A 13,183-nucleotide genomic window follows, 5' to 3' on the forward strand; every position below is an offset into this window, starting at 1 on the left:
AGATCTGTATTTTGTTTTGAGAGACCTCACGGAGCTTTTGGCAAAATGGCAAGAATCTTGGCCGCCGCACATGCGCTAGCACAACCTGCTAACGGCGTAACGTAAACATTTCTCTGAAAGTACAGGCATAGCGGGTTGGATCCCTGGTCTCCACATAGTTTCATGTGGAAGGGTCCTTGAGCAAGACACTGAAGCCCAGTTGCTCACCGGCGCCTCACAGCAGCACACTGCTCCTTCATTACTAAGGATGCTAAAATGCAGAGAATTATTTATATATTCATATATATATATATAAAAAGGATAAAAAAATTAATCTGCATCACGCGCCCCACCTGTAATACCACCGCGTCCCGCTAGAGGGGCGCGCCCCACAGTTTGAGAACCACTGCGAGTCAACCACCAACATGAGTCAACCTGGACAAAGCCCTCTGAACCAACAGGAAGCAGACGTTCAGAACACCCACCAGTGGTAGTTGAACGCCGGGTCCGACACTGTGCTCTTCAGCATGGCCGTACTCGCCTCTGCCGTCTGCAGCCTGTCGACCTCCATCCTCACAAGGAAACGGCTGAAAATACAATAAGCACAGATTCACTGAACAGTAACTAGATGCTAATTCAAGCATCGAGTACATCAACTCCATGTTCAGTGTAGAATGATCTACAGATTCTACACGATGAACACATGCTACCTGTGACACTAAGACAGTGACCGCGCCTTGACTACTGTAACTCCCTCCTGCAGGTCTACCTGCTGGTGCCATCGACCTCTGCAGCTCATCCAGAATGCAGCAGCTCCACTGGTCTTTAACCAAAACACACATTATTCCGCTCCTTCGCGCCCTTCACTGGTTACCATGGCTGCAGCATCCGCATCAAAACATTGGGACTTGCGTACCGTGCTGCGAACAGATCGGGTCCGGTCTACGTCCAGGACATGGTAACACCGTACAGCCCGGCTCGTTCACTCGGCTTCTGCCAATCGGCTTGTAGCTCCGTCACTGCGAGCTAAAAACTCAACGAAGTCACGACTGTTTAAAACGGACGTGGACAGCCGCTGGTAACCAGTGAAGGGAGCGGAGTAGTGTGGGTGAATTTAGGTTAAAGACCAGTATAACGAAGTAAGTGAAAATCAAATCTGTGTGTGTTAAAGTAATCAAGGCCCTCTATATCATAACGAAGAGAGTGGATCTTGTTAAAATGGGTGCACGTTGAAGCGACGGAGAGAGGGTGTTGAAAATGTGTTCCAGTAATCAAGTTCCTCCTGTTCAGCTTAAATCCTTGATATTTAAACCCATCCTGGCACCTTACCAAGAGTCAAGGTCCACTAGAGGAAAGCTGCCATTAACTGATGCGACTGAGACACATACGGTCAAGAGGGACACCCGGTCACTGGTTGTGAGTAGAAGCAGGTTGGTGCCAGAAGGACGGCAGTGAGACGGACAGGAGTTTCCTCGACCACCATCTTAAGCAGATCCCCAGACATCTACGGAGATCCGGATCCATTGACCGGAGAGCTCATTAGATAGTCCCGTGGAAGGGGCTCATCTCTCTGCTCTAACACTGATATACACTAATACACCGCTCTAACGCTTGATAATACACTGTTCTACCTACAAAGAAAACGTTTACTCATTGATTGATAATTAACTATTTTAAAATTACCTGCAGAGCCATCATCTTCATCATGAGGCTGCGATGATGCTCCTTCTTCACTTTCTCTTCAAAGAACTCAGAAAATCTCTGCTTCAACACCAATCGCATGTTGTAGCGCTTTGCCATGCTGCAACAAACACAGAGACATCAGTTAAGTACAGGAGAACCTTTAGAACCACGACGGTATTGTACAGTAGTGACAGAATACTAGAGTAATTAGAAGTATTGTACAGTAGTGACAATATACTAGAGTAATTAGAAGTATTGTACAGTAGTGACAGAATACTAGAGTAATTAGAAGTATTGTACAGTAGTGACAATATAGTATAGTAATTAGAAGTATTGTACGGTAGTGACAGTATACTAGTGTTCCGAAGTGAGGGTCAAAGGTCAGAGGATGTCTTAAGCTCTGCAGATTTTAAATCCCTCTGAGGTCAATTTGTCATTTGAGATATTGGCCTTTATAAAAATGAAAAAAGTACTTAAATATAAATTCTAGGCTTACAGGAAAGACTGTTCAAAGTGTAGTCATCGGTTGTATGTTTTTCTTATTAGTCAAGCACTCTGAAAACATGAACAGTTTTTAGATTAAATATGTTGAATATTAAAAACATGTTAATTACAACACAAACATTTTTAACATCACCATCAGTGAAGTGTTAATATTAATATTGCAATCTTACAGTTCAAAAAGAGGGAAGTAGACGAGGGACTCTGGAACATCGACAACGTCCTCGAGGCTGAAGTGATACTGACACCCAAACAGAGGGTAGAACCCTTTGGACCCGAAGGAAACCTTAAAAACCTCGTTACCAAAGGACAGAGAGTCCGACGCCTCCAAACGTTTACTGTGGAGGATGAACAGAACAGAAGAGGAGAGAATACAAAGGGTTAGAAAGTATTCAATTCATCATGAGGTAATTTCAGCATCTAGAAACACCTTCAGCCACTGAACCTCCTGGCAGAGTGCAGCAAGAAGCACAGACTCGTGTTGGTATAAAGCTTTTTCTTACACAAGTTCGAAGGCGTTCGGGGTCGTTCCGATGAAGTAGCCTCCAGGCTTCAGACGCTCACAGGCATTTCTCAGCATCATGTTGGCCTTCTGTTCGCTCTCAAACGAGTAGTGGTAAACAAACTGGCAGCTGCAGATGTCGAACATCTGCTCTGGGTCGTCCAGCTTCTCCGACAAAACCTCCTGTGCAGAGTTGGGATAATGTTGAGGTGAGGTTCTGTAGGTGGTGTTCTAACTAAGATGGGTTCCTATCCGACCGGTGCTTACCGGACCGGAACGCAACACAGATCTCGGTGCTTCCTTCCAGTGCCGCAGCCGATTGAAATACTTGTTTTACACTACTCTGATGACAGCAGGTAACGATAGACTTTTTTTAAACGTTTCCTTACTTATCTCCGTAACCACATCACATCATTTTGTACACGACATATCTCAAATATGTTGTGTAAAAAAGTATTAAAGTAACCGGTAAGTTTAAGTACTTATAAATTTCCCCTTGGGGATTAATAAAGTATCTATCTATCTATCTATCTATCTATCTATCTAAACTCCTTCAGCTCAGTCAACTTCTATGGCGGGCCATTGGGTTTTACTAAATCCTTAATAAGTACCCCTTACAAAGTTGGATTTCACCAAAAAAATACACATCGGTAACTCTACGGGCTTATAGGAGTTTAAATATAAAATATAAGCTTTCCAGACCCCCTATTAGTACCTGGAAAAAAAAAAAAAAAAAAAAAAAAAAATCACAAAACGGCCGGGTCTTTCTTTCTTTCTCTCCGAGTTTACTGAACTACTGTCTATAATCTGTATTGATTTTGATTGTGTTGTCATTGTTGGTGATTTTAATATCCATGTTGATTAGGGCTGTAACTAACGATTATTTTAATAATCGATTAATCGGTTGATTATTTTTTCGATTAATCGATGAATTGGATAAAAAAAAAAAAATTTTAAAAATCAAAAAGCATTAATTTCCGAACTCATTATTCAGAAACAGAAGTGACAATGCAAAACATATTCAGACAGACAAACAGGTTGGTTACAAACACTGCTTTATCAATATGTATGAACACTGCTTTATCAATATGTATGAACACTGGACAGAGGGAAGCTGTGCTGCTCCTCTCACGTCTGTTTGACCTCCACCTGCAGGTCCAGCTCCACCTCATCTCAGCATCAAGCTGCTCTGCATATAGAGCGTCCTCTTCCTTAAACTCTTTCATTCACATCATCTGATCAATATATGGATCTCTATTGACCACGACATCACGTTGTTGGCTAAGACCAACTACGTGATTTGCTTCATTCTTCTTTGAGTAAATAAAACCTTCATCAGATCCTCCGGTGAGCCGGTTTAACGTTAAGAGTGACTGGTGAACTGAACCAGACGGGGGGTGACGGCATGTTTCATCACGTTACGGTTTTACAAGCAAGACTGAACTGTAACGGAACATAAAGTAACTTCAACGACAACACACAACCCAAACACGTTAGCTAACGCGATAGCAAGCTGACTAGCTTCATTAATAACAAGTTTGAGGGAAATGAAGACGCTGTAGACATCTTAACGCTGATTGGCCGAGACTCGACACGTCACATCAAAGATGTTCTATTTTTGCGAAGATCACAACCTCAGCTTTTCTCCGTGTCTCACTCTAATCTCAGAAACGCTGGCGGTCAGTTGCTCTGCCACAAACTTTGAGAGAAAAAAATAAATAAAAAACTCGCACCACCAGGCTGTCCAACAGCTTCATCCACCAGGCTGTCAGGAAGCTGAACTCTCTCCCCACCATCCCACTCCGTCCTCTTCTTTAGACTCACATGTCTGGATGCTGCTAAGAACTACAGTCATTTATTTATAGTTTAGTCCTTCAGTCTTAAATAGTTCCTAATTTATGTTGTCTATATGTTGTTGTTGTTTTTAACTTTTAAACAGTTTTTTGCACTTTATTATTATTATTATTATTATTATTATTATTACTACTACTACTATTGCACAATTCACTATGTGTTGGACAGAAGAGAAACATACTTTCGATCTTCTGCATGTTATCTCTCAAGATGGCGGCACGTATGGACGCAGCGGCCCCTCTCTGTCCCGACCATACGGTGTTTTGTCCAGTTACTAAATGTTTGTCAAATAGTTCGTCAAAAAGTTGTTCGTCTTCACCTCGTCTGTCTACGTCGGAATACAAATACAGTCGCCAGGTTTTATTAATCATCGGCAGGACCAAGCAACACAACACTCTGGATACTGCACAAACAGAGACAATCAAGGAGCAGGGACTACTCCACCGGCCTACGACAACACCGGACTCGACTGCCACTCCTCCCCCAGAAAGGAGACGGCGCAAGCATTGCGAGAGGAAGCAGAAGAGGGGTAAGCGCGGAGGTATCCGAGCTAGGCTAGCGGCTAGGCCAACTCGTCCAGCCATACCATCCATCATCATGGCTAATGTGCGATCCCTGGACAATAAAATGGACCACATACGACTGCTGCGGATGGAGCAGCGGGACGTGAGGAACTGCTGTGTGCAGTTTTTCACGGAAACATGGCTAAATGACAACATCCCCGACTCTGCTGTGAGACTGGAGCAGCTAACATGCTGCCGTGCGGACAGAGTCCTCGCCGAAGGAGGAAAGACGCGCGGCAGCGTATGTGTTTACATCCGGGATGCATGGTGCCGGGTGCTGTCGTGGTACGTAAACACTGCTCTCCACTGGTGGAGTTTATGATCATAAAGTGCCGTCCTTTTTATCTGCCGAGGGAATTTACGGCGATTCTGCTAGTCGCTGTTTACATCCCCCCGACCCCAAACAACAGTGACAAAAACGCGGCACTTTGTGAACTGTACCAGGCCATCAGCGAACAACAGACGGCTCACCCAGACGGCTTCACCATCTTTGCTGGGGATTTCAACCATGCAAACCTCAAGACTGTCCTTCCAAAACTACATCAGCATGTTGATTTCCCAACAAGAGGAGACAACATTTTGGATCTGGTCTACACGTCACACAAAGGAGCGTACAAGGCCTCACCCTACCCCATATAGGACTCTGACCACATCACCGTCATGCTATTGCCAGCATACAGACCCAGGGTGAAAGTTTCCAGACCGGTTCTGAAGCAGGCCCGGGTGTGGCCGGAGGGGGCCTCCTCCGCTCTCCAAGACTGCTTTGACTCAACAGACTGGGGAATGTTTAAGCAGGCAGCCACAAACAACAACCACACAGACATTGGGGAGTACACAGACACTGTTACTTCTTACATCAGTAAGTGCATTGATGATGGGACCCACGTAAAGACCATCACCACTCGGGCTAACCAGAAGCCGTGGCTGACAGGGGAAGTCCATCGGCTGCTGAGGGCCAGAAACAAGGCTTTCAGAGCTGGGGACAAAACGGACAGCGAGAGCCAACCTGTCCCACGGCATCAGGAAAGCAAAACAAGACCACACGAACAAGATAACCCGTCACTTTCAAGACAGCAGAGACACACGCAGCCTGTGGCAGGTCATTCAAACCATCACAGACTATAAACCCGCGCCACAGACCTACGACAGCAACATCTCTCTGCTCAACGACCTAAACAGCTTCTTTGCACGGTTTTAAGCTCAGAACAACACTCGTCCACACAAGACTCCGCCTCCTCCCCATGATCAGGTTCTGTGCCTGTCTGCTGCCACCGTGAGGAGGACTCTCTCCACCATCAACACCCGCAAGGCAACAGGTCCAGACAACATCCCTGGTCGTGTGTTGCTGGACTGCGCAGAGGAGCTTAAGGACGTCTTCACGGATGTCTTCAATACATCTCTGAGACAAGCTGTTGTTCCGCCATGCTTCAAGGCCACCACCATCATACCTGTGCCAAAGAAATCCACTCTGTCCTGCTTCAATGACTACCGTCCAGTGGCACTGACCCCCATAATCATGAAGTGCTTTGAACGACTAGTCATGTCACACATCAAATCCATTCTCCCCCCCCACCCGGACCCTTTACAGTTTGCATACCGTGCCAAACGGTCCACGGAGGATGCAATCTGCTCCGCTCTCCACCCAGCCCTCACCCACCTGGACAAAAAAGACTCGTATGTGAGAATGCTGTTCATTGACTTTAGTTCAGCATTCAACACCATCATCCCACAACAACTCATCTGCAAACTTGACCAGCTGGGGCTCAACACCTCGCTGTGTAAGTGGCTGCTGGACTTTCTCAGTGAGAGGCCACAAGCAGTACGCGTCAGCAACAACACCTCGAGCAGCATCACTCTGAGTACAGGGGCCCCTCAGGGCTGTGTGCTCAGTCCTCTGCTCTTCACCTTGCTGACTCACGACTGCAGAACCAGCTACAGCACCAACCACATGGTCAAATTCACAGACGACACAACACTGATAGGTCTCATCACCAAGGATGACGAGACCCTCTACAGGAAGGAGGTCAACCTTCTGACCATGTGGTGCGGAGACAACAACCTCCTGCTAAACAGCAGCAAGACCAAGGAGATTGTTGTTGACTTCCGGAAAGGCCACACTCAACACCCACCACTGACCATCAACGGTGCGGACATTGAGCAGGTCGGCAGCAGGTCGGACCTCTCGTGGACAGCCAACACGACATCGCTGACAAAGAAAGCCCAGAGGCGCCTCTACTTCCTCCACAAGCTGAGGAAAGCAGGAAGCCCCCCATCCATCATGTGCACCTTTTACCGTGGCACCATCGAGAGCATCCTGACCAACTGCATCACTGTGTGGGGCGGAAGCTGCACAGACTACAACAGGAAAGCCCTGCAGCGCATAGTGAATGCAGCTGGAAGGATCATCGGTGCCTCACCCCCCCTGCAGGACATATACGACACCCGCCTCACCCGCAAGGTGACCTTGATTGTGAGCGACCCCTGCCACCCCTCACACGGTCTCCTCAGCCTCCTGCCCTCTGGTAGGAGATACCGGAGCCTCCGAGCTCGCACCACCAGGCTGTCCAACAGCTTCATCCACCAGGCTGTCCAACAGCTTCATCCACCAGGCTGTCCAACAGCTTCATCCACCAGGCTGTCCAACAGCTTCATCCACCAGGCTGTCAGGAAGCTGAACTCTCTCTCCACCGTCCCACTCCGTCCTCCTCTCTAGACTCACATGTCTGGATGCTGCTAAGGAGTCACAGTCATTTATTTATAGCCCTTCAGTCTTAATAGTTCCTAATTTATGTTGTCTATATGTTGTTGTTTTTTTTAACTTTTAAACAGTTTTTTGCACTTTATTATTATGACTATTGCACAATTCTCTATATGTTGCACAGAAGAGAGAGAAACATACTTTCGATTTTCTGCATGTTTGCACATTGCACAAAATTGATAATAAAACTGACTTTGAAAAGAATCTCAGAGTGCCATACATATAGTAAAAACAAATAAAACCGATTAAAACATAGTTAAAGCAACCCATACAAATAAAAATAAGAATGTAATAGCTGATAATAAATTAACTCAAAGCAAAAAATGCCTTCCTGAATAAAAAGGTTTTTAGGCCAGTCTTAAAAGAGTTCGGTGTCTGAGTTTCCCTCAGGTGGTCAGGAGACCGTTCCACAACCGAGCAAAAGGCCCGGTCGCCCATGGTGGAGTTTGGTGTTGGGGACCCGAAGGAGCGAGCGGCCTGTGGATCTGAGGGTGTTATCATAATTATGCAGATGACACACAACTCTACATAACTATATCACCAGGGGACTATAGCCCCATACAAGGGCTGGCTAAATGCATTGAAGAAATCAATAACTGGATGTGCCAGAATTTTCTTCAATTAAATCAAGATAAAACAGAAGTAATTGTTTTTGGTCCATAAGGACGAACGATTGAAAGTCAGCGCTCAGCTTCAATCACTGATGTTAAAAACCTCAAACCAAGCCAGAAATCTAGGTGTAGTTATGGATTCAGACCTCAACCTGAACAGCCATATCAAGACAATTACAAAATCAGCCTCCTATCACCTGTAGAATATATCAAGGGTTAGAGGACTTATGTCTCAACAGGATCTGGAGAAACTTGTCCATGACTTTATCTTCAGTAGACTTGACTACTGTAATGGTGTGTTCACAGGTCATTTATCTTCAGTAGACTTGACTACTGTAACGGTGTGTTCACAGGTCATTTATCTTCAGTAGACTTGACTACTGTAACGGTGTGTTCACAGGTCATTTATCTCCAGTAGACTTGACTACTGTAACGGTGTGTTCACAGGTCATTTATCTTCAGTAGACTTGACTACTGTAACGGTGTGTTCACAGGTCATTTATCTTCAGTAGACTTGACTACTGTAACGGTGTGTTCACAGGTCATTTATCTTCAGTAGACTTGACTACTGTAACGGTGTGTTCACAGGTCATTTATCTTCAGTAGACTTGACTACTGTAACGGTGTGTTCACAGGTCATTTATCTTCAGGAGACTTGACTACTGTAACGGTGTGTTCACAGGTCATTTATCTTCAGGAGACTTGACTACTGTAACGGTGTGTTCACAGGTCATTTATCTTCAGGAGACTTGACTACTGTAACGGTGTGTTCACAGGTCATTTATCTTTAGTAGACTTGACTACTGTAACGGTGTGTTCACCGTTACAACCATCCAGACCCCTCAGGTCATCTGGGACGGGTCTACTTTCTGTTCCAAGAGTCAGAACTAAACATGGAGAAGCAGCGTTCATCTTTTCTGCTCCACACATCTGGAACAAGGTCCTGAAAGCTGCAGGTCTGCTGAGAACCTCAGAGACCACCAGAGACTCTCAGCTCCTTTAACTCCAGATTGAAGACTTTTCTGTTTGCTGCTGCCTTTAACTGAACCAGATTCGAGGATTTTAATCAATTTCTGCATCTCACTACTGCAGTTTTTTATGTTTTAATGTGCCATAAATGTGCTATACAAATAAACTTGCCTTACCTTTGAACAGTCTGCGTTAATAAATTGAGCACTGAATATTTTCTCGTTAACGTGACTTTTCTTCTTCATGTCTTCGTACCGACTCTGACACTGCTCCACCGACACGCCAGCTATATCTGAAAACAATACACACATTCATTATTAAGTCACATAAAACATCTCCTAAACATTTCTTTTGTAACATGGTGCTATGCGAGTCTCCGTCAGGAGGGCACCCGTCTGTGGGGCACAACAAGAGGTGTAAAGTACCTGAGGAAAGGGGACAGCAACAATAAATCAATAACAACAAGTTACCTGCACAGACCAGGTGATTGATCCCTCCTCTCCTCCACTTCAGCAGGTCTCCTCCTTTCCCACAGCCGAGGTCCAACACAGAGACCTGCTGAGGTCCCGCCCCCCGGACCTGGTCCAGGATCTCCCCTATCAATCAAAGCCAATCAAATTAAAAACCACAGGTGTTTTTTCTTCTCAAGGTAACTATAATAACTTCCTTTGATCCCCAACCACCACACCAAAATTCTGTTCTCAAACTTAACTCTAAAGTTTTTACAAATATGTATTAGTTCTTTTTGGAATCTGCATTAATCTGATCCACCACACATTTAAATCACAAAGGTGGTTCCTCTGTTTCGGGTTAGGAGAACAACACCATGAGCAAATGCTTTGGTTAAACTAGCCCTGATTTCATGCAGAACCCTAACCCATTGTTTACAGAGAACCCTAACCCATTGTTTACAGAGAACCCTAACCCATTGTTTACAGAGAACCCTAACCCATTGTTTACAGAGAACCCTAACCCAGCTGACTTCACAGAGAACCCTAACCCATTGTTTATAGAGAACCCTAACCCAGCTGACTTCACAGAGAACCCTAACCCATTGTTTATAGAGAACCCTAACCCATTGTTTACAGAGAACCCTAACCCATTGTTTATAGAGAACCCTAACCCATTGTTTATAGAGAACCCTAACCCATTGTATACAGAGAACCCTAACCCATTGTTTATAGAGAACCCTAACCCATTGTTTACAGAGAACCCTAACCCATTGTTTACAGAGAACCCTAACCCATTGTTTACAGAGAACCCTAACCCATTGTTTACAGAGAACCCTAACCCATTGTTTATAGAGAACCCTAACCCAGCTGACTTCACAGAGAACCCTAATCCTGGGCCTAACCCTGACTTCCCGGAGAACCCTAACCCGATCACTGATCTGTCGTCACCACATATTCTCTGGTCCAGCTCAAAACACAGAACTCGTCTGTGAGCCCGTGGAACCGGTCTGAGCCCTGCACTCGTCCTGTGGAATGTAGGGATTAACGGTCAGTTACCAATCAGGACGCTCTTCAGCCAGTTGTTGAAGTTCCTCATGAAGAAGATTCTGCTTTGACTTCTCGCAGCCAGACCGACTTCCTGCAGGCGGTTGTAGTGACTCGCGACCTTCACACTGTGATCCACCTTCACACTGTGATCCACCGCCTGATGGAGAAACCACAAATCAATAATCCAGTACATACCCCATCTGAGGGATTGATAATCAGTGAGGAAATCTACCAGCTTCTTTGAGGGGGAGAGTCGGCCATCGTCTTCCTCGTGTCTACTCTTCATCAGTGCCTTCTGTCCTCCTCCTTCCTCCCCTCCTCTCTCCTCGTCTCCTCCCTCCTTCAGTGTCTCCGTCTTTGCAGACTGAAGCTCCATCCTTCAAACTGAAAGACAAACAGGAAGTCTCACATGACCACCCTGCGGTTGGTTGCTTAGTTACAGAGGATACAATGGAGCACTTTCTATAATACGATTAGTTCATCGCCTGGAAAGCAGGCGAGAGCAGCTGCTGTGGCTAAGTGGCCAGCGTGCCCGTCGTTCAGTCAGAGGGTTGGTGGTTCGAGCCCCGGCTCCGCAAGTCCATGTCGTTGTGTCCTTGAGACTCTTAACCCCTAACTGCTCCCCGGTGTCTGCGGTGTATAGAGCAGCATGTAAGTCAGCTAAATGTAATGTATTGTAATTTTAGACAAGGAGGTTCACATAAAACATTAAAAGCATCAAAGCATAATGCAGAAAACCAGATGTTATTCATTAAAACATTAAAAACAGTCAAGAAGCAAAAAAAATTAACAAAAGTTGCAGTTTATGAATCTGGTTCAATTAAAGATAACAGCAAACAGAAAATTCTTCAATCTGGATCTCTGGGGGTCTCTGCAGAGCTATGGGGGTCTCTGGGGGTCTCTGCAGAGCTATGGGGGTCTCTGGGGGTCTCTGGGGGTCTCTGCAGAGCTATGGGGGTCTCTTCTGGGTTTAGTTGTGACTCTTGGAACAGGAAGTAGTAGTTGTGCAGAACAAAATGAGCTTCATTTGTTCGTTATTGTTCCAACGTTATAATTTATTCAACAGATTGATTTTCATTTGGAAGTAAATTCACAACTTCGTTATTTATAATTTGCATGTTTGTTTTGATGTGTAGACCAATAGGAACCTCTCTGCTACACCGGGACCTGCAGCTGCAGCTCTTTCCTCGGCTCTGCTGGACCGGGACCCACTAGGACCGGGACCCACCAGGACCGGGACCGGGACCCACTAGGACCGGGTCGCACCAGGACTGGGACCCACCAGGACCGGGACGCACCAGGACCAGGACCCACTAGGACCGGGACCCACCAGGACCGGGACGCACCAGGACCAGGACCCACTAGGACTGGGACCCACCAGGACCGGGACCCACCAGGACCCACCAGGACCGGGTCGCACCAGGACCCACCAGGACCGGGACCCACCAGGACCGGGACCCACCAGGACCCACCAGGACCGGGACCCACCAGGACCCACCAGGACCGGTGTTACACCCCAACTGGTTTTCAAACCTACTGGTTTCCCTACGCGTGCGTTGTCTTTACTTCACAGCTGCAGCGGTTTTCTGTCTGGTCACCAGATTCGTCACACATTCACAAACATATTGCTGGAGATCTTCAAGCCACATTTCATCTCCATTGCAGCGATCGTGATTGTATAAGTGAGCGCTGCATCACAACCACGTATGAAGAAATACATTAAAGAAAATATATTTATAAAAAGATCGCAACGACCTGGATTCGATCCCTGTTGAGCAAAATGCAAATCTACTGCAAGACGGTGGCTCAACCTAGAGAGCCACATAATATTAGAAAAACTCAAGTCATTTCAGGTATCACTCATTCATGTCACATCTCCTCTGTGTCCAGGGAACCTCTTGGTCTAGGTGGGCTGAAACAACTGGTTACCTCGGGCCACCGTCTTGCAGTAGATTTGCATTTTGCTCAACAGGGATCGAATCCAGGTCGTTGCGATCTTTTTATAAATATATTTTCTTTAATGTATTTCTTCATACGTGGTTGTGATGCAGCGCTCACTTGTACAATCACGATCGCTGCAATGGAGATGAAATGTGGCTTGAAGATCTCCAGCAATATGATTGTGAATGTGTGACGAATCTGGTGACCAGACAGAAAACCGCTGCAGCTGTGAAGTAAAGACAACGCACGCGTAGGGAAACCAGTAGGTTTGAAAACCAGTTGGGGTGTAACACCGGGACCCACCAGGACCGGGACCCACCAGG

General features: G+C 46.0%; 1 protein-coding gene across 1 annotated transcript in view; it reads right to left on the minus strand.

Annotated features, from left to right (window-relative positions):
* rnmt (RNA (guanine-7-) methyltransferase) overlaps positions 1–11,278 on the minus strand; it is an 11,998-nt gene extending 720 nt beyond the window's left edge. The window contains exons 1-8 of the mRNA XM_079232488.1: positions 11,152–11,278; positions 10,929–11,076; positions 9,891–10,016; positions 9,597–9,712; positions 2,667–2,848; positions 2,337–2,501; positions 1,663–1,780; positions 465–566 (exon numbers count right to left, since the gene is read on the minus strand). Coding sequence (XP_079088614.1) covers positions 465–566; positions 1,663–1,780; positions 2,337–2,501; positions 2,667–2,848; positions 9,597–9,712; positions 9,891–10,016; positions 10,929–11,076; positions 11,152–11,205 — 1,011 coding nt within the window. The 5' untranslated portion in view covers positions 11,206–11,278. The remainder of the gene's footprint in view (positions 1–464; positions 567–1,662; positions 1,781–2,336; positions 2,502–2,666; positions 2,849–9,596; positions 9,713–9,890; positions 10,017–10,928; positions 11,077–11,151) is intronic.
* Between the last annotated feature and the right edge of the window lie 1,905 nt (positions 11,279–13,183).

Source organism: Taurulus bubalis (assembly GCF_910589615.1).
Source record: "Taurulus bubalis genome assembly, chromosome: 16".
NCBI classification, from domain to species: domain Eukaryota; kingdom Metazoa; phylum Chordata; class Actinopteri; order Perciformes; family Cottidae; genus Taurulus; species Taurulus bubalis.